Source organism: Mus caroli, chromosome 4 (genome assembly GCF_900094665.2).
Source record: "Mus caroli chromosome 4, CAROLI_EIJ_v1.1, whole genome shotgun sequence".
Lineage (NCBI taxonomy): Eukaryota > Metazoa > Chordata > Mammalia > Rodentia > Muridae > Mus > Mus caroli.
The window spans coordinates 50,431,204-50,453,260 of NC_034573.1; the positions used below are offsets into that span (position 1 = coordinate 50,431,204).

The window sequence follows — 22,057 nt, forward strand, 5'->3', positions numbered from 1 at the left end:
GGTTCCAGTAATGGTCAGGGTGTCATTCTTTGAATTGAACCCAGGAAGCAGGTGGGTGGAGGAAGGAATGTCGCTATCTGTTTTATGACCAGTACCTGGAGCACTAAGCCACAAAGGCTACACTCCCAAGCCTGGGCCCAAAAGCCTCGAATTTTGTTTTTACTTTGCTATACTTTTTTAATACTTCTTCACATTCTTTCCATGTATGTAAACGGACACAGAGTCTGGCTTGTTCTTCCTTAGTTAAGTGAGAATATATGTGCTCACATGCTACCTTTAGGGAGAAATACCGACTACATGCTTTCAGAAAAATATGCTTAGGAATATTTATCCTCTCCCAGAGTGATAGATTCTGTTTAGCTCGTTGTTCCTCACACCATTTGCTCCTTTTTCCTGGGCTCAGGGGTGCCCGGGCTCCCTTGCAGCTAGGACATTACTTAATTAAGCTTGTAATTGCCAAAGACTATGAGAAGAGATGATCTATGCAAGCAGCCAAAAACGATAATTACTTATCCTAAACTTCTCTTTTCCATTTCTTCAGTTGTGTGTGTGTCTGTGTGTGTGCATGCACATGTCATGTGTATGTGTGACTATGGATGGGCGTATGCCACACATGCTCCGCATGTGGCGATCAGAGGACCTCAGATGTCAGGTCTCTCCTTCCGTCCGGAGATAGGGTCTCTTGTTAGCTGCTGCATACCAGATAGCCCACGTGCTCCAATGATTCTATTGTCTCCATGTCCCATAGCTCCACAGGAATACTGGGATTACAGACACAGGAGCTACTGTACCTAGCTTTACATGGGCTCCAATGCTCTGAACTAGGGTTTGTGAGGCAAGGGCTTTACCAACTGCGCCATCTCTCCAGGACCCTACCATCAATTTTGAACAAAGACATACAAGCCACCAATCTTCTATTACAGAGATGAGGACAAGGTCTTAAAGGATAGTAGAGCAACAAGATGGAAGGCGCGTAGGTCCCTGAGTGACAACATGGAGTAGAGTTGTTTCACCAGCCCTTGAATAGCCAGAGTCGAGGTCACTAAGTGTGTGTGTGTGTGGGGGGAGGGGTGGTTCAGCAGTCTCTATTTAATAAATGTATTTCCAATATTATTGGAAATAAATATATTTCCAATCTATTCTCTCCACCTTCCTTAATATAATAATTATATTATTTTGAAGTGGATACCGTATGTCTGTTTTAGCTACAAGATTACCTGTCCCCAACTCCTTTACAGCTATGTGTGACCACATGGCTAAGAAACTAAAATCGTTCTATGGAACTTCTATCAGAGTAGCATCCTTAATAAGTAGGCAGTCAGCATTTTCTCCCCACTTTGTCTTTTTCACCCTCTGGAAAGTGAAGGTAGTGAGTCGGGTTCAAGCAGCTACTTGGGGTCATTAAGCTACAAGCTGAGAATTACGAAGGAGCAGAAGGTCCCTAAGACTGGAGACTTCATGCCAGCTTTGGAGTGTGGGGTTTCTAGATTTCTTATGTGAGAGAGAAAATCCTATCTTATTGACGACATTAACATTTGTATGCTGCGTATAGCTGAAGCTCATCCTCATTAAGAGATATATCCACGAACGGATAACCTCCGTTTCAACCCTCAGCTTGATTCTTGGCTCCTCTTTGCCAAGCTCTTTACAAGCTGCGGAAGTAAGAGGCCAGTTTCCATTCCTTTTATCAGAATGGCTTTGCCTTTTGTACTCTTTGAAACAGCTCCTCAGGGAAGCTGGCGAAGAAATCTCAGTCTCTGGGCCCAGATGGTCCCAACAATGGTGGCTCACACTAGGAGACTACAAGTGTGGTAGCAGCAGATGTGGGGTGGACTGGGGAGGGAGCTGTGACCCATCTCTGGCGCCTGGGCAATGAGACCAACGGAAGGATGGAGTACCTGCAAAATTTAGGTCATTCCAGACCCACCAGGAGGTAATTGGGCAACGGTTCTCTCTTAAGTTGGGTTTTCTGCTTCCCGCCTGCTGTCCTGGGCTCCGGAATTCTAGTCCAGATGGCGCCTCCTCCATGGCAGGAGGATGGAGGAGGCCAGACGCTGAGAACTAGGGGAGCATAAGCTTAGCGCCTTCTATCCACAGCCTCGCAGGACTTGAGTCTGACTCTCCCGGCCCTAGTCTCCCCACGTGTAAAGAGGGGAGCGGGCGCTGACAGCTCCTCCAGACTTCCCTCCTACAGGCTGGGTCTGAGAGCCGGGTTCCCTACTCTAGTCTCAGCTGTGCTCATCTGCCTCCACTGACACCTTTGCGGACCCTTCCTGCGACCCTCAACCTCCCACCCCCAGGTCGCCCCTCACCCTCTGGTAGCCTCACCTTCCTCTGACAGGTAGCGCAGGTCGTAGAACTCGCTGGCGAAGGTGCCGTAGGAGGAGTCGTGGCGCGGCACTGCCTCGTCCGCGCCCGCGTCCCCTCGCGCGCGTCCCCGGGGTCCCCGGCCCCCCGGGCCCGCGCTGTCGTCCGCGGGACTGGCATCGCAGGCAGCGATCCCCGCCAGCAGCAGTCGCAGGAGCAGTGGTACCCAGGCCGGGCCCCGCAGGGGTTGCCCCGCCATCGCTGCGCACGGATCCCGCAGCCAGGCCGCTCTGGCCGCAGCGGGGACCCCGCGGGCGCGGGCCGGGACCGAGCCGCCGCCAGCACGCGCCGCGCAGCCGCGGAGCGCCCGCACCCGCCGCCTCCCTGCCTCGCTCTGCGCATCCTCGCTCCAGCCCCGCAGCCTGCCCCCGTCCGCTCAGCATCACCCCCTCCTCGCCTGACGCTCCTTCCTCGCGTCCTTCTTTTCATTCTCCCCCATCGCCCAGTCGCCTCCAGATTTGACCTTTCTGGTCCCTGGGTGCTTAGTGTGGCCCGTTGACCTACAGCATCAGCACCACCTGGGAGCTTGCTTGTATTGCTTCAGGCCCATCTCTGGATACACAAAGCGGAATTTGCTCTCTTACTCAAATCCCCAGCATCCAGTTTCCACACCTTATTAGAATGACTGTCGCCAACATCTTGCTCCTGCAACTTTTCGTCCGGAGAAAAAACTTACTAGACTCATAAATTTCTCTGGATCATCACGGAAGGAAGATGAAATCACAAAATCCCACTATCTACGTAGTCAAGAAGATATCAGAGAAAGTGTGGAAAGTGTAACTTAAGACCTTGGCAAAAGCCACAAGTGCTGGAGTATAACCTGAGCCTTTCAAACTAGGCAACTGGTTTACCCAATTTCCCCAGAAGCAAAGTGCACAGACATTAAGTGAGCCAGCCATGTCTGATAAGCACGCCGAATCTCCGCATTTTCACATCAGCTTGTAAAACACTGCATTATTTATCTGGCCATTCATTTGCTCAATTATATACACAGATCCCAGGTTTGTCTTTAAATGACCCTTGCTGGGGTGGTGACAACTAGTTGTCTTCTGCAAGAAATAATGACACTATCTCTTCCTCGATGCTACTTCAGAACCTTGCATGTAAACCTTTCTTCTGGTTCTTTTTTTTTTTTTTTTTTAATTGCATAAAGTAAGAAAACTGCTACTGAGGCAGAAAAGCAGATTCCAAATGCAGACCTGGAAGTCAGGCTGCCTAGGTTATCAATAATGACCAGTGATCACTAATTCCCAGGATGTAGTGCATATCAAATAAGACCATGTAGGGAAAGGATTGTAGGGTTCAATGTCACTGGTGTCATAACCTTGCACAGAACTATGAAATACTGAGAAGCCAGTAATTTCAACTGATTCTTAGCCCAGTGGCTGGAAGACATGGGAGCTGTATCGGGATGAGAGATGCCTTGGGAAATCCAGAGGCCAGCTGTTCATTATTGTATATAGCTGACAGGTCAGCTTGTCCAATTAGAAGCTAACTATGTTAATCCTGCCAGGGTCTCACACTGAACCTGAAGCTCACCTCAGCTATGCAGGCTGGGCTGGGAGCTTGGGATCCGCCTGTCTTCCCAGCACTGGTATTATCGACATGCTGCTGCATACGGCTTTTTATTTGGGCATCAGGGATTTGAACTCAGGTCCTCACGTTTGCACAGCCAGTACTTTAACTAACTGAGCAGTCTCCTGAGCCTGGAGCTTGCTGGATCTGCCTGTCTAGTGAGTCCCTAGGATCCACCTCCCTCTGCTCTCCACCCCAACACTAGGGTAATAGAGAAATGCTGCTGTGCCAGGCTTTTATGTAGGTGCCCAGGGTCCCAACTTCGTTTTCATGCAACAAACACATCACCCACTAACCCATCTCCCAGTCCCAGTTAGTCACTTTTAAAAGGAGACGCATTTAATTTCATTTTTAAAAGACAGACAACCTTTATTTCTCTTCTCATCAAAATAATTTCTCAAAAGGACCCTTTTTTTTTCTGTTATAAAACATCCCCAGATTAGTGCTACCATTCAGTATCCAACCAGGAACAGATGTGCCCTGCCTCTGACCGCCTGGTGTGTGTCATTTTTCACTTTGAATTTCATAAGATATAAAAGCTGTGATCTTGGAAGTCCCTCAGAAAGTTAAACATAGAGTTGCCATATGATCTGGCAACTCCAAGAGGACCCAAAACATATGTTCACACAGAAAAACTTGTGTATGACTGTTCATAAAATTATCGTTCATAATAGCCCCAAAGCAGGAGCAACCCAAACATCTGCCAACTGAATAAATAGATAAACAAAACATAGCATCCTCATCATCTCCATTATTCAACCACAAGGACAGAATGAGGTTCTGATACATGCGATAACATAGAGGAACCTTGAAAACATGGTTAAATGAGAGAAGCTGATCACGGAAGCCCACATACTATATGATTCCAGTTATATGAAGTGTCCAGAATAAGCAAATTCATAATCAGAAACCTACAGGCCAGGGTAGGGGGTGGTCAGTGGTTGCTAGGGGGTGGTTAGTGGTTGCTAGGGGGTAGTTAGTGGTTGCTAGGGGGTGGTTAGTGGTTGCTAGGGGAGGGGCAGAGTCACAGGTCAGATTATGTTTGCCCTGCATCATGGACACGCTGAAAGACACTGAGGTACACACTTTAAAATCACTAAAATGGTGGGTTTTAGTCCAAGACTTTAAAGGTCTGTGATCTTTGAAATGGTGAATGATAACAGCGATATCAGAATCTTCCTGTGCTCTCTGGGAAAATAAAATTCCTGATGCATCCTGGTGGGAATTTCTGAAGACTAAAGGCTTCCTTTCTCACACCTGAAGATCTGTGCTGTCCCTAACCTGTCAACTCTCTGAGTTGAGGGTACCAGACCTTTGCAGTAACATGCCATGACTTCCCGACTAGGAGTCTGAGGCCACGCTGTACAGTCCCAGCTCTGTAATGATCGTGTTAGCAGACTCTCTCCTCTCCTCTTGAATCCACAGTGGGTGGTTGTGTTACCTTCTAGTGCTGTTGTTTGGGTCTAAAGTAGACAAAGAAGGTAATAATTGCACAACTCCTTATAGTCACTGTGAGCTCCCCCAGGGCAGCTTCGCTGTCTCAGCACCCACCATACATTTAAGGAGGCAGAAGATAAATGGCCACTGCGGCAATATACTCCTCTGCTTGGGATGAACTGCCAGTGGTTCTGGGTTTGCACATATAAGAGCAACCAGCATGTTTGTGCTCAGGTTTGCAGGGATGTCCACCCACTGAGACTCGTGTGAGCCCAAGGGAGAGGCGGGGGACAAGGTAGGAGCTTGCAAGCCTCCTGAACGCAGCGGCTAGAACCTCCATGCACACCTCCTTAGGAACAAATCAAGTCAGACACGTGGGATACACGTGTGGCCCGAAAGCTCCGGAAACCTTCTGCTGTGTTCTGGAGGCTTCCATCTGAGAGCAAGGGGAGGAGTGCACACTGCAGAGAGCAGCTCAGAAGAGGAAGCAGCTGCTGGGTTGGCAGGAGGTGACAACCCCGTGTTCTATAGGAACATGGTTTGTGTCACGTGCACATGATAGAGGACAGCCAAAGCCATTTTGCTAGTACATCTAGGGGCTGCGTGGGTAAAAAAGCACCCACCTAAAACTCCACTTTCCCCAGACAGCTCCACAGAAACAGCAGGACAATACAGAGCTATTGATGAGAAGAGGGTCATGGCCTATGTAAGGTCATAACAAGCCCCGCATGTGTCGATAACTCCTCCTGACATTTTTTGTACCGTACAGGAGGGGTGGGTATGTGTACTGACAACCAGGATTCATCAGGAAAGAGTTGAACACCCTTCAGGACACTCTGTGTACAAAGGCAGGGAAATGTGCCATACATCCTATAAAGAGTTCCCTCCAAAAAAAAAATTAAATTATAGAGTCAGTCCTTAAAGGGTCACTCCTTGGTTATCCGAATACCTGTTTACATACCTCGTTTGCATCAACGCTAGTCAGTGAGGCAACTTTTATAGTCATTAGTATCAAATTATTGGCACCATTCATTTGTAGGGGTGGGGAGAAGGCAAACTACAATACAACATAAAAATACAGTTCTGGTACAAAGGTACGGCGTGATCGGTTCTATTGACCAAGCAGTCATAAGAAATGGATGTGGACGGTTTACATACGAGAAAACACAGCTCGTAACTCATCACACGGAAAAGTGTTCAGCCTTGCTAGCAGTTCATCAAACCAGACAGCTTCTCAAGACTAACTATACACATCTATTAAACTAGCAAAAAATAAAATAAATTAGAATAGCAAAACTCAGTACTGGCAGAGCTATTGGTAAATAGAAATGCTTATACATTGCTGGTGGCATTATAAATTGTAAAGGGGATTCAAGCATTCAGAGGAGGGGAAGTTTAAATGAGACGACCTTTAAGGTCCTTCCAACCCAAAGATTGGATCTTTCTAGAAAGCAATCTGGCAATATAAAACAAGAGCTATAAAATACTTCATGCTCTCTGACCTTGTAATCCCTCTTTGGAGATATTCCGGAGGGAATAATCCAAGAGAAGGATTTTATAGATATATTTATTTATTTATATATATTTTTTTACAAAGACATTCATAGCAGCACTATTTATAAGTGTGAAAATTTGCATATAACTCAAATATCTATTAGTGGGGAGAAGTGAGGTTAACTGTGTCATGTGAATATAAAGACATTTAAGTTAGTGAAAGTATCTGTCTAATAAGGAGATGTGTAAAGAAATGTAACAAAGGGAATGTCAGCGCTGAGCACAGCTATGTAAAAACAGCTTATCTGTGCGCAGGGAGAACTTTACAGCGAGCTGTGGGTAGGGGTTCCTTAACTCCTGCAAAGTTATTCAAGTGCATAATAAAAATTTAAAAACACATTTCTTGAAACTATATAAAAAGGGAGTTAAGTTTCTTCCAGGTCAGATCCTATCAACATGGTTAGAGTGGATGGAATTTAGAAATCTTTTTCTTTATGGAAAGTCAAATGAATCTTTCTGATCCTGAGTCATCTTGACCCTGTAAAGATTTTTTTAGACAATATAAGTTAGAATTTCCTATATGGGCCTCAAAGATAAATTCCATTTATCCAAAGTTGTTTTGTATCCAACGAGTTCACACAATCAATTGTATTTCAGGTTAAGCTGAAATATTTTCAGTTGTATAATATGCAACTTTTTCCCCTTCATCTATTCATGTCTGAATAAAAATAAATAACTTTATAAGATCTGTGTATTATTCAGTGTAAATGGAAAACCAGCAGTAAAGAATTTATTCTCTCATAAAATGACCCATTTAACAAACAGCCAAAGCTTGGTGCAAATGTCATTAAAAAAAGTCACATCGTTGAGAGTGTAAGCGGAGGACTCTGTGCTGCGTTAGTCCCTGCGGTTACTAACAGATACACACAGGTACCTCTGAATAGAAATCCCCTTTCTTCTAGAAACTTCCTACCAAACCCTGTCTCCACTGCATTGAGCAGTAGAAAAAGCTCTCGTGCTCAGGAGACGTAAAATAACTTTTCCAACGAAGTCAAGCCGGAAGCTGGCTTCCGCTAACCCTGGAGACCTGGGCAAACAGAGCACACATCTGTATGTCGTGCCGCAGTGAGCACACCACCGAGCCCGAGGAAAGGAAGCGGACGAAGGCACCATGCCATCTCCAGGCAGCAAGGGTGGAGTGTCACAGTTCGGTCATCAGCAATCTTTTCATCATCTTCTCTCTTTCCAGTTCCTGCCGGAGCGTCTCTGCACTGAGAAGCAAGGGACAAAGCCGTAAGAAAAAGCCTCGATGTCTTCAGGTGTGGGCAGAACCTAAATGTCATCCTAAACTGGACTTCTTAGGCTCTACTGGGATGCCCTGCATTGGCTTGCAGTACAGTGAGAGTAAACTGCCTGGCTCCTGAGGGGTTTCCCTCCCCACCCTGAGGGGGCGTTCCTCGAGGGACTCTTTTGCTGTCATTCATCTCTATCATCTCACAACTGCTCAGTGAATGTCTCTTGAAGGGTTGGAAAACTTTTAACATTAAAAAACTTAGCTTAGTTAGGCATGGTGGTACATGTCTTTAATTCTAGCATTTGAGAAGCAGACACAAGTGGGTCGCTGTGAGCTTGAGTTCCAGGGCTACGTAGAGAGATCCTGTCACATAGATGCATTTTGCCATTATACACATATGAAAGTCAAGGTCACCTTTCAGGAACTGTTTCTCTCTACTGAAGAATAAAACGGAAGTCACCAGGCTTTCTTGGCAAGTGATTCTATCTCTGGAGCCTTCTGGTGGCCTGGGGGTAGGGGAGGGTTAGATTTCTTTCACTTGTGCTTTTAAATTCATTTTATGTAAATTGTTTTTCTCGAGTTTGTGTTGGTTAATATCCAAAGTAAGGCCTTAACAAAGAATGTGCTGTGTGTAATGAGTAAGATAAGAGGAAGGAGAAGATAGAAGGGCAAAGGGAGGTTGGGTGAGTTGCAAACTGGCTGCTTCGAGGGGCTGCGTTTGACTTCTTGGTCCCAAGTTCTGTTGACTATTCCCCTGTAGTGGTTCTGATGAGAATGTCCTCCATGGGCTCAGATATTGAACACTTAAGACTCCAGTTGGTGGCGCTGTCGGAAGAGGTTTAGGAAGTGCAGCCTTGCTGGAGGAAGTGTGACTCCATTCTTGGGGGCAAGCTTGAGGAGACATAGTCTCACCCTATTGCCAAGTCACTCTCTCTGCTTTGTGCTCCCAATTAAAGACAAAGACGTGAGCTCTTGGCTTCCTTCTCCTGTTTCCTTGACAGCTGCTTGCTGCTGTGCCTTGCCCTGCTATGATGGGTTCTTATCCCTCTGGAACCATAAGCCATAAACTCTCTCTCTTCCTTAAGTTGCCTTTAGTTGTAGCATTTTATTACAGCAACAGAAAAGTACCTAAGAAAGTTGCAGATCTTGTTTCTACTGGTTAAATAAATACACACATATGAGTAGTTGTGTGTGTGTGTGTGTGTGTGTGTGTGTGTGTGTGTGTGTGTATACTTTGCTTGATTGGAACACATAGTCTCACGTCTCTTAGATAAATGTTCTGGTGTGTGGCCTATTCATCTTCCTCTTCAAAATGATGAATACCTCCCCCTCTCTTCATCTCTCTTGCTCTCCCTTTTAAGACAGGGTTGCCTAGGCTAGTCTTGAACTTGTGGCCCCTGGCAATTCTCCAAGCTCTGACTTCCAAGTTGTAGGAACTATGGGCATATGCCACTAGAAGGGACCTACAAGGTGTGGGTGTATGTGTGTCTGCGTGTGTAATGATTTATTTTGATTTTTATTTTGTGTGCATATGCCACATGTGTACAGATGTCCAAGGAGGTAAGAAAGGGGACCAGATCCCCTAGAGCTGTAGTTAAAGGTGGCTGTGTGAGCTACCCAAAATGAGTACTGAGAACAGATTTCAGGTTCTCTGGAAGAACAGCAAGCACTCTTAACTGTAAGCCATTGCTCCAGCCAGGAAATAAAATGTATATATTTAAAGGCATGGAATAACTTTAATAATCTCACCCAGGAAGGAACCATGGCCAACGAGCCCCCACATAGTCTGGCCTATTGACACGGGTTATGGTGATGATGCTAGACAAGGCTACCTTTTAAGGACTTCTTTTGGGCTGGAAGTGGGGCTGGGGCTGCGGGTATAAAGTGTTTGTCTTGTAAGCACAATGACCTGAGTCCCATCCCCAAGTAAGAATGCCAGACATAGCACACAGACACACTTCCACAGGGGAGGGAGACTGAAGGCTCCCTGAGGCGCCCTGGCCACCCAAACTAGCCTAATTACTAGTGAGTACCAGAGGCCAGTGAGAGGCTGTATCTTAAACAGGCACATGATGTACTGGAGGATGACCCCCAAGGTTGTCCATGGGCTCCACACATGCTCCTGCACACACACAAATACATACATATACGAGCACACGCATGCGCATACGCACACACACACACACACACACACACACTCTAAAAAGGTCTCTTGGTAGAAACCCTGACTTTATTTGGGCCAGAAGGCATCTGATGGGGGACTGGCTGGATGATGGAAAAGCTGTCATCTGTCTTCTTTTCTGCCTTATCTTTGAGACCAGAGTCTGCTCAGCTTCTCACACTGATCATTTAAGAAGTGTTTTGTCCAGAACGTCAATAGAGGGTTGACTTGGCCTAGATTTGCCCAGTCTCTCCCTGACTTTAAGGCTAAAAATACCTGCTTGCCCCCATGGCTGGAAATACAGATCACAAAAGGAACACAGAAAGCTGGAAAAGCCCTGCCTGTTCCCAGAAAAGACACGACCGTCTCTCCTGAGGATTCCTGTCCCGGGTCACTGACCCCTCCATTCTCCAGAGCCAAGAGGCTGCTCTGAGGCAGGTTAGCTATTTCTCCCCCCTTTCTTTTCCTGTCACTGTCTAGAGTCACTGGTCTCCTCAAGCTTTTCTCATGACCACCCTGCACCCCTAGTCTTGCTTAATCATGCCAGGCATGCCCGAGTGCAGGAACCTAGGACTGGCAAGTCCCTCTGCCAAGCCTGTCTTCCACAACTATCTGCAACCTGCTCCCTGCCACCTTCAGGTCTCTTCAATGAGGTCATCCCAACCTTTCCTAATTGCTTTTCACAGTCTCAATTTTTTCCTTGCCCCTGACATCACACACACACACACATCACACACACACACACACACACACATTTGTTTTTCTGCTTCTCTAGCCTTCACGCACAAAAGTGCAAACTCCCATAGGGTAGGACTTTATCTCCAGCTCACTATTCAACCCTAGCACCTAGGACCCAGTGTACTCCTTAGAGACCGTTCCTTACAGGATAAATGAATGGAAGAATGAACGGAAGGGGCTGGGAAGATGGCTCGCTGTGTAAAACTCTTGCCACAGAAGGATGAGGACTTGAGTTCAGATCCCCAGCCCTCAGGTAAAGCCTGGCTTAGTGATTACGTGTGTATCTGTGATCCCAGAGCTGGCAAAGTAGAAAGAGGCAGAGCCCTAGAGCTCATTGGCCAGCCAGCCCAACTGAATTCATGAACTCTAGTTTCAATGCGTTGGAACCATTTCAATAAGTTGAAATGTATTCAAAAAATAAGATAGAAAGCAGCTGATACCATGCGATGTCGATCTTTAGCTTCCATACACATAAATATACATATGGATGTGCACTCTCACATATATGTGCACACATGAACATGTATATACAATACATACATCTACACACACACACACACAAGAATGAATGTGGGCTTATAGAGTCACAGACGAGGTGAGCTGGAGTCTAGGCCTGGCTCCCTGTTACTTATCTGACTCACCTGGCTGCCAGAGAGACGGGCTTCCGGGAGGTGTAGATGGTCTGTACTGTGGCCACAGTCTCTGTCAGTGGCCGCAGGGTCACTGTTGGAATCAACGGGGAAGACTGGCCAGGACAACACTGTAATTTGTTCTCTCTAAAGTCTGCCTGGAGAGGAAGGAGAAACAAGAGATCAATCTCCAGGCACATCTTCATGTGTCAGCCGATCCCCGGCCTCACTCAACTGCTCTTATTTTCATAATAGCTGAAGTCATCACGCACTTAACTGATCTTTCTCTGCGCCTGACACCAAGCTAAGCACTTTCCACACATTACCTCTGGACAACCTTTTAAGACAGAGATCAACTGTCACTGCATCTCAGAAACCATCCTTCGGAGGACATGTCACTCTTGTGGGTACCACAGAAAAGGCAAGACATGGCACTCAGACATTGTTGTGTTATATCTTGTAAACATTCTGATTTGGGGGGCTGGAGAGATGGTTCAGCAGTTAAGAGCACTTACTGCAGAGGACCCGGGTTCAATCCCCAGCACCCACATGGTGACTAACAACCATCAGCAACTCCATTTCCCAGGGGATCTGATGCCTTATGCTGGCCTCCGTGGGTACTGCATGTACACGATGCACAGAAACTCATGCCAACAGTCACATGAGCATGAGAATAAGTAAATAAACAAGCATTTTTATTTCATGACGTTAAAAGATAGAGCAGTGTAGATCTTCGAACTGCTTCTCTGGAAAAGAAAAATGAATCTTAGAGAGTTTAAGTCCGTGGTTCTCAACCTGCGTGGGTCACGACCCCTTTGGGGTCACCTAAGACCATCAGAAAATACAGATATTTACATTATGATTCATAACTATAGAAATTTACAGTTACAAAGTAGCAACAAAAAGAATTTTATGGTCCAGGTCACCACAACATGAGGAACTGTACTAAAGGGTCACAGCATTAGGAAGGCTGAGAAGCACTGGTTCAAAATTTCCAGTTGAGGTCACCCAGTAAGTAATTGTTTGTTTTGTGTGTGTATGTGTGTGTATGTGTGTGTGTGTGGTGTGACATGACACGCATGTGGAAGTCAGAGGACAACATACAGGAGTCAGTTCTCTTCTATCTGTGGGTTCCAGGAATCAAGTGAACTTAGGTGATTAGCTTGGTACCAGAGGCCTTTACATGTGCTGAACCATCTCTAAGGCTACAAGAAGTCACCAAAAACAGTACTCAGGGACTTCGAGGTGGCTTTGCTGGTAAGGTGTTTGCCACACCAGCAGGTGAAACTGAGTTCTAATCCCAAGCACCTACATGAAAAGTCAGATACAGCTGCACACATCTGTATCCCAGCACTGGAAAGGCAGAGACAGAAGGATCCCTTAGGATTTGTTCCAGTTTTAGGAAGAGACTATGTTCTCAAGAAAATAATGTGGAGGGAGCTGAGATGGTGGCTCAGTGTTTCAGAGTACTTGCTGCTCTTCAGAGGACCCGAGTTCAGGTCCCATTATGTATGTCACGTGGCTCACAACTATAGGGCATCTGATGCCATCATCTGGCCTTTGAGGGCACTGTTACTCTTATCTCTACAAGCACCCAAACGTGGGTGGCACACACTCACACATTCATACATGCATATAAATAAAAATAAAATAACTCTTAAAAAAAGGTAGAGGAGCTGGTGAGATGGCTCATCGGTTAAGAGCTCCGACTGCTCTTCCAAAGGTCCTGAGTTCAAATCCCAGCAACCACATGGTGGCTCACAACCATCCGTAATGAAATCTGATGCCCTCTTCTGGGGTGTCTGAAGACAGCTACAGTGTACTTACATATAATAAATAAATATTTATTAAAAAAAGGTAGAAAGAGATTAAGAAAGACACTTGATATCGATCTCTCGTTAATCTATTGGCCAACAGTCATTTTTCATGCATAGTTTTTGGTTTTTGTCCTTAAAGATTTTTTTATTATTTTATGTGCATGAGTGCATGTTGTGCTTGCAGGTATGTATGTGCACTGTGTGCACACTGGTACCCAAGAGATCAGTGTTGGATCCTCTGGAATTGCAGTTACAGTTGGTTGTGAGCCACCGACAGGTGCTAGAAACTAAACCCAGGTCCTCTGAAAGAACAGGCAGTGTTCAGAGCTTTCTCTCCAGGCTCCTCTTTAAAGAAAGTAAATAAATAAATAAATAAAACCTTTTTGACAATACATGTACCCCCCCCCCAACACACACGCACACACACACACACATGACTATTGTTACTGCTGATTCTTGACTCTTGGAAAAATTTACCACTCAGATTTCTTCTTCTTCTTTTTTTAATATAAGATTTATTTATTATTATATGTAAGTACACTGTAGCTGTTGTCAGACACACCAGAAGAGGGCATCAGATCNCATTACAGATGGTTGTGAGCCACCATGTGGTTGCTGGGATTTGAACTCAGGACCTTTGGAAGAGCAGTCAGTGCTCTTAACTGCTGAGCCATCTCTACAGGCCCCCTCCCATCCCCGATTTCTAAAGAGGCTTTGATCTTTGAGTGTATAATTCTCTTCTTGGTGGTGATACAGAAGATGCGCTGCCTTTAAAAGTCATTGCAGAGAAGCACAGAACCCCTGTTTGTGTCTTATATCTGCCCCTAAGGGAGCGACAAGCTTGTTTGAAATGGAGAAATGCTGAATGCTTGCTGTTGGGTCTCTGCGAATGTCATTTTGGAGATGCAGCTCTCTGAAATGCTCTGTGTGTCAGTATGTCCAGGAACACACATTCTTGTCTGGAGCATGAGGCTTGCTGCAGAGAACTGTGCAGGCGACAGTCACTGCTGCTGTTCATAGGGCCACTCTGGCTCATCACCTTCCAGGCACACAGTAGGGTGAAACTTAACTGACTTTCTTAAGCAGGTGACCGAGTGCTTTGCTTTTGTCCAGGGAAATAAAAACTTGGTGGTGTTTGTGTCCTTCATTCAAGGACCTGGGTGTGGCTGGGTTCTCCCCCCCCCCGCCCCCCGCCTCTGTGACTGATGATGTTCCACATGGCAGGCAGCTGGTCCACCAGCCTGGGAACAGAGAGCAGAGCCTTCAGTCTGCCTGTGATAGATGGGCTGCATGTGCAGGAAAGTAATTCTGTGTGTTGTTTAAAAGCTTGGCCTGCTTCATGCGGCAGCTGGCTAAGAAGAGGTTGCATGGCTTCAGTGACTGGGTGACAGGTGGGCTTCTGAGGTCACTTCTGAGGGCCATTTTCACTGATGGTGCAAAGGCACAGGTAGGTTAAAGAGCAGAGGCCCCAGTGCCTCTGACTGTCTGAACTCATAGCACTCCTTATGGCTGTGCAACCCACGTAGAGAGGGTGGGGGAACCCATCACACTTAAAAATGGATCTTAAAGGAGCAGAATATTTTTCTATTAAGCCCTAACCCTTATCTCTTAAAATATCTGTTAAATGACAGAACAAGTAAAAACATTAGCTTTCAGTAGAACAAAACAGTTAGCAGAAGAACATATCAGGTTAGGAAGAGGAACTTGGGCCAGATGCAGGCAGGGGTCCTCCCTGTCTGTGATTCTGCTGGGAGATTTAAAGGCAGACGGTGGGCTGCCTTTAAAAATCTAGACAGAGTGGCTTGAGTCTATGAGGCTACGAGTATGGACATCTAATACCATGGCTTAGGATGCCCTTGTTGGACATCAGTGGGAGGAGAGGCCCTTGGGCCTGAGAGTGTTTAATGCCCCAGTGTAAGGGAATGCCAGGGCAGGAAGATGGGAGTGGGTGGGAAGGTCGGGGAACACTCTCATAAGAGGCAGGGGGAGCGGATAGAGGGTTCCTGAAGGGGAGACCTGGAAAGAGGAAAACATTTGAAATGCAAATAAAGAAAATATCCAATAAAAAAATTAAAAAATAAAACAGAGATGAAGAGGGGAAAAGAGAGAGAGGTTTCTTGGTTGATATGGGCCAACGTTCTCTACAAGAATTCATTAAGAACATTCAGGGTCACATAGGGACCAGATCAACTGCCAGTTCAACTTCGTACAGAGCTGTTGAAGGACTCACAGCTGCAGCCAGCCGGGATGGGTCTGGAGGTCTGTAGAAGGCTTCCATGTCTTGTACTTAGAAGAAGAAGCAGCCTTGCGCAGGGATGAGAAAACCGAAAGCCCGAGGCCTTGTCTTTGACTTCTGTGAGTAATCAGCTCGGATATCACAGTCTTCCCTCTCAACTATTCCCTATTCCCCAGCCTAGAGGCACTCTCTAACAGCTGTTCCTCATTTTCAGTCAAAGCCTTCCAAAGGGGGACACATCATTATGCAGGTCTGCCCCTTTTCATGGGCCAACTTCCGGTTTCCATATGAAAGGGACACCCGAATGGCTCCTGCGCTGAAGGCTTGGTCCTGTGTGGCTGGACCCTGAGGGCAGGGACTAACTTGTTAACAAGCTCACAGCTGACTGGGCTACTGGGGAGTGGGGGCTCAGTGGAGGAAGTGGGTCACTGGGGGCGTAGCTTTGACAGGTATATCTTGTTCTCAGGTCCCTTCCTTGGCTCCCTGGCTGCCATGAGGGCGGCTTTCCTCTGCTTGCCCTTGCCCTATTTGCCAGAGCTTTGTATCAGGCAAAGGAACCAACTAGCCATCTGCCGAGACCTCTGAGACACTGAGCCACGGTGGCTACTTCCCTTTTGAAGGTGGTTTTCCGAGGACTTTCTCATAGTGATGGGTGCTCAGAGAAAGGACCCACTGTCTAAGTTCTGGAAGGCAGAAATCTGACAGCTGTCTGTCCCTCTCCCTCACCAATCTAGTATCTTCCCAGCCTCCTAAGTATCTTCCCCAGCCACATACTGCTCCCGCCTCTGCCATTAAGATCACTCAGGGGTCAGCTCTCTGCACACACTCTCTTGAGCTACTGTCCTAGATTTATTTCTAGACAATTGTTCTAAACTTGTACTGTCTGGACCCACATGTTCTCCCACTGCAGTCACAAAGATGCTTTCTAAAAACACCTGCCCTGCCCCTGCCCTGCTCCAACAGCTTCTGACGGCTTCCTGGTCGCTGCTGGGAAAGCACCAGGCATAGCTTTGCTTCTACAGCATTGGCTCCTACTCCTCCTCTCCCACCCTAGGCTCCTGTTTCCTGGATTCCAGTTCTCTGGCTTTCTTTGCAGTCCCTTGAATGTTTTGTGCCCCATCCTTCTCCAGGATTCTCCTTCATGCTGTTCCCTCTGGCTGCTCTGGCTGCCTTTGCGCCACTCTTGCCCAGTTCTGAAAAGCACCAGTGTGATTGCTGACCGGCTTCTGTGCCCCCTCCCCAGCTCTTAGGAGGGGCTTCCTTGAGTGTGCCCCATCACTGCCAAGGCTGGGCAGGAGGCCAGAGTGCCCCCATCATGGCTAACTGAGGGAAGTAGAACAGAGCTGCCAGCTGGGGACCTGTGTCCAGTAGAACTGCAGGGTGGGCTGACTGTAGAAGCATCAGGGCAATGGTACCGGAGAGCATGGCATGGCCCTGGTAGCTCTGTCCTCAAGTGGCCTAGCACGAGCTCTTGACCCTAGGGGAGAGTGTTCTAGCACCTACTTCTCTCGACATGGAGGTGGCTAGATACCATCTCATGTCTGCCCATCCTTTGAAACCTGAAGGAGCCTCTGCTCCATCTCTCCATGCCAAGGGCTGAAGCCTCCTTAGGCAGTGAGCATCGTCTAGGTCACTCCTGTACTCAGGGATACCTCTGGTCCCTTGGAGATCCTCTGGAGAAGACAGAAACCTTTGGAAGAAGGTCTCATAGATTCAGGGATCACAACTGACTCCTGGGAGGGCTGGGAAGGAAAGTAGAGGAAGAACTGTCCTGGGGTTCCACTGCTGCTACTGGAGTGGCTGACGATAGACTGGGCTTCTGCAGAAACTTCCAGGGAAGTATGGTTGGGAGGCTAAAAAGACGTAATCATTGCTGCCATCCTGGAGAGGAAGAAACGATGCCATTGAAAATGTTTCGATGAAGGGCCGGAGGGACAGCAGAGAGTTAAGAGTACTTGTTGTTCTTGTCGTGCACATCCATCTGTAACTCCATTATCAAGATGCAGATTCAACCCAAAACAACTTAAAACAAGTGTTAAAACAAGTACACAGCGCACATGAAAGCACTATTTCCAGTTGCCAAAAGTGGACACAGCCCAAGTCCCCACGAATAAGTCAATGGATAAACAGAGCACAGTAAAATCATACTGCATATGCATTCTACCATAAAAAGAAAGGACATGTAGAGTCATGCTCCAAAGCGAATGGACCTGGAAACATGATGCTAAGTGAAAAATGCTGCAGTGGAGGCACACACCTTTAATCCCAGCACTTGGGAGGCAGAGGCAGGAGGATCTCTAGTTTGAGGCCAGCCTGGTGAGACAGGAAGGAAGGAAGGAAGGAAGGAAGGAAGGAAGGAAGGAAGGAAGGAAGGAAGGAAGGAAAAGAGAAAGGAAGGAAGAAAGACAGAGAGAGAGAGAGAGGGAGGGAGGGAGGGAGGAAGGAAGGAAGGAAGGAAGGAAGGAAGGAAGGAAGGAAGGAAGGAAGAAAAGTTAACACCAAAGGACTTATAAAGTAGGTTGCATTTGTGGAAAATATCCACAATCCGTGAATACATACACACGCAGCTCAGACTGGTGGCTGGCAGAGGCTAGGGCCAAGAAGGAAATACTAAGTAACTGCACAGTGGGTGATACAAATATATTGTAAGTTAGCCAGGTGTGAAGGTGCATCCCTCTAATCCCAGAACAGGCTGAGAGGCAAGATGCACAAACTGAAGGCTACCCTGGACCACAGAGTAAGACCCTAAAAGTAGACATGAAACTAGGGGAACACAGGGTTAGTGGGGCTGAGGAGGGGAATGACGGGGGGGGGGGGGGGCTATTCTCAATGTACAATAAACACATGTCTAAAACCTTTTTAAACGAGATGGTTCAGTAGATAAGATATTTACCATGTAAATGTGGGGGGACTGGAGCTCAGATCCCCAGCACCCACAAACAATCTGAACTGACATGATGGCCAACCTGTAATTCTAGCTCTGAAGATGGAGACAGGGATCCCTGGGGCAAGTTGGCTAGCTAGATTAGTAGAACCGGTGGGTTCTAGGTTTGGCAAGTTTTTGTCCTAGCAAATAAAGTGGAAAGACCTCCACCATCAACCCATGGTCTCCACACAGATGTGCACACATGTGCGCCTGCACAATATTAACACACACCACGAATACACCCACACCCAAGAAGTAGGCCTAAGTCTTGTATAATTTACCTAGACATCTAGTGAATTTCATTAGTCTTTAATACACTGGAGACATAGTGGAAAAGAAAAATTGAAAATAGGGGTTTTTTTTTCATCATAGAAAATACTACTGGAAGGAGACAGAGGTCATCATTATTCAATAAATACAGTAAATGCAATTGTATGGTCTTTTAATATGGTTACTTTTCTGTGAATCTCAATAAAGTAGAACAGACCTCAGTCCTGGGACTTCTCTCCCTCACAGGCTTCCCCGATGTGGAAGCAAAGGTTTACAAGGCAGCTCTGCCATCTGTGTCTACTTACAGGGAACTGTGGTCCTGTGGTAAAGGGATCAGGAAACGGGTTCATCACTGGCTCTGCTGGGAACGTTTTTATCTTCAAAAAAAGAGAGAAGTAAGGGTTACCGTCAGATCAGAAGACATCTTTGAAGTCTTCAATGGCGCAGCTTTAGTACCGAGAGGAAGGATCCTGGGAAGTTTGGAAAGCTTCATCTCTCCAGTGAAGGAGGAAGGCTTGCCTGTGCCTGAGTTACATGGTATGGCACGTTTGCCTCGCCTGGGACTCCATCTATGGGGTCTCGCAGGCCTGTGTCCAAAGGCTACATCAAGGTAGATAAGGAGGCAATCCTGCTGTACCTGGGGTCACCTCTGAGGGCTTCTCCACAGCTATGGGAATGGCAAGAAGCATTTGAATGGTCTGCTGGGGACAGAGTGCATCTCAGCTGCTGGGGCCAACTAAGTCAGAAGGCAGTCCCTGCCAAACGGCTCGCACTGCTCAACCCCTGTGCACTCTGAGCAGCAGAAGTCTTGAGGAGTGTCCACGGGAGCATGAAAAATCCTGTCACCTTTGGGAACAGAAAGAAAGGTACTTGGAAGTACCCAATGTGACAACACAAGGATGCTCATTTTAGTGAGGGTGGCATCCCAGTCATCAGGTAACCGTGGCTTTTATGTCTTTCTTTTTGCTCATTTTGACTTCTTGAAGGTCTTAGAAAGTGAGAGTGCTTCTTTACTCGAAGCATTATATACCTGGAGGGCCAGTGGCCTGGCAACTGTGGCACTAGCTTTGTCTGTAATCCTCAGGCCCAGAAACAGCCTTATATACCTGTGCAGGCACAGAGGCCAGCCCTACCCAGGGACAGTGGTTTTGTGTCCTATAGGGCTCTTGCCTGTGGACCGACTCCAGGACAGTCCCTTGGTACTTTCCCACTGTTATAATGGGGTTGGAGGAGCAGGGACACAGCAGACCAGACCCAAATCAGGAACACGTTTTCTGAATAGGCAGAGCAGCCGTCAGGCAATATGAGGATAACAATATCCTTGCAGTGTACATGCCAAGATGCTCACCCCAACCCTGCTTTCCTTTCAGTCAAATCTGTTCAAATAAATATCTCAAAATTCCCAGAATGAACCCTAAGCTCCCAAAGGCTCTTGGCCAAAGCATCCCAGTACATTTTCTTACTCTCTTTGCCTGACCTAACAGGTTGACATGGCATTCTGAGACAAATGTTATATCAAAAAGAAATCTGCAGATAAGATCTCAGGCCAACCAGAATTGACAGGAAGGACTTCCTTATGGCTATTAATGAAATAAGTTAGTAGCCTCTAACAGCCTTCCCGCTGTTTACGCGTAAGCTACATCCCCACGTACCCTAACGCTTACTGATCCATCAGAACACGTACTGAGTTCTGGTGTCACATCCCAACCCTAGAGCCACTTCAGAAGGAGGCAAAAACCAAAGTCAGCCTACATCATTCAACAGGGTCTAGCCTAAGGAAACGAAACCCCAGACACAAAAATGCTCCATGTTCCTGAAATGGTGACAAACCTGCAGGGGGCACTCTTCCTAGCATGAGGGACCGAGGCCCATGGTACACCTTTTGCTTGATGGACTATGAATGGCTATGTAGGGTGTGTGACAATGAGAACAAGACAGAGACATCACAGTGCTCCATGAAAGGAGGCGAGCAGGGACATCATGGGCTACAGGAATACTGTGATGTACATGTGAAACAATGGATGAGCATGCAGAGATGAAAAACTACACTTCCTTTTACATCACCGATCGGGTAGCACCCCTAGTGGGTCGTGATGTCAGAAAGGAGAAGGCAGGGATGAGTTTAAACCTGTATCTGCCATGGGGCAGACACTTAGGACCTTAGCTGGTGACTACCAGAGCATACATTCCCCTTGCTCATCAAAGCTCCCAGAAAACCACTGGCTCTTGGTTCTTGAGAGCTATGGAGGAAGGAGTGGGAACAAGGGGTGTGTGACTTGGTTTGGCCAACCCTAGGTGGACCCCAAATATCCCCATCCATCCTGGGGTGAGAACACCCACTAGCAGGGCTATCTGAAGGCCTGGCACCTCTACATGCCCATCCACCTGCTGCCTCACCTGGGGCTCCAGCCGGTCACCTCGCCTGTCCCAGCAGGCCCCCACCCTGCCAGGGTACCTACCAGCCTCGTTTTGATTGGACGGTACATGCAAACTCCAGTAGTCTCTTCCTTCATGGGGAGAGAGAGTGGAGGAGAACAGCGAGAGTGTGCACAGTGGGGGCTGCTGGCGGGCTCTGCCTGCTCACAGGAGAGGAGGAGAAACAGGGAGGAGAAGGAGGAGGTGATAAGACAGGAGGAGAGAGAGGAGAAGGGAGAGAAAGGAGAGACAGCACAGTGCAAGACGGATCTGGCAACGCAGACGACTCAAAGCCAGCATCACCCATGGCTGCTTTCTAGATGCTGTTAGCCTCTGGACTGCTCGCTGCCAGTCCCACCAATTACCCTCCTCTCTGTCTCTCTCCTCCCTGGTCTTCACCTCTCTTCTTTAAACCATGAGCAGAAGGACAAACCAAACCCCCTGCCCAGGGATGGCAGACCCAAACTCTCTCTTTGTACCAGGGGCGTATGACTGGGAGCAGTGCCCCACCCCCACCCCCACCCCAGGAAGCATCACCAGGGTTCTGAGGCATTGCCAAGGCCAAGTCACAAACAGCGCCATGAGTTAGCAATGTCAGGCGTGGGGCCACACACTTGAGAGCGAGCGTTTGCTTTCTGTGCCCAGTGCCTTCCCACCCTCAGCCAAGGAAGGGGACTGATTAGGGTGTGCAGGGGAGT

The 22,057-nt window shown here is 47.3% G+C and overlaps 2 protein-coding genes across 5 annotated transcripts in view; both read right to left on the minus strand.

Annotated features, from left to right (window-relative positions):
* The window catches only part of Frrs1l (ferric chelate reductase 1 like), a 29,642-nt gene extending 26,933 nt beyond the window's left edge, over positions 1–2,709 (minus strand). The window contains 2 exon segments of the mRNA XM_021161565.2: positions 2,329–2,655; positions 2,658–2,709. Of these exon segments, the coding sequence (XP_021017224.2) occupies positions 2,329–2,655; positions 2,658–2,709 (379 nt within the window).
* A 1,621-nt stretch (positions 2,710–4,330) lies between these two features.
* Positions 4,331–22,057, minus strand: part of Epb41l4b (erythrocyte membrane protein band 4.1 like 4B) — a 150,715-nt gene continuing 132,988 nt past the window's right edge. For 2 of the 4 annotated variants that reach the window (XM_021160258.2, XM_029475977.1), the window contains exons 23-26: positions 21,404–21,520; positions 19,250–19,321; positions 11,708–11,853; positions 4,331–8,144 (exon numbers count right to left, since the gene is read on the minus strand). In XM_021160258.2, the coding sequence (XP_021015917.1) occupies positions 8,075–8,144; positions 11,708–11,853; positions 19,250–19,321; positions 21,404–21,520 (405 nt within the window). In that variant the 3' untranslated portion in view covers positions 4,331–8,074. The remainder of the gene's footprint in view (positions 8,145–11,707; positions 11,854–19,249; positions 19,322–21,403; positions 21,521–22,057) is intronic. The other 2 variants (XM_029475979.1, XM_029475978.1) reach the window with 1 other exon arrangement.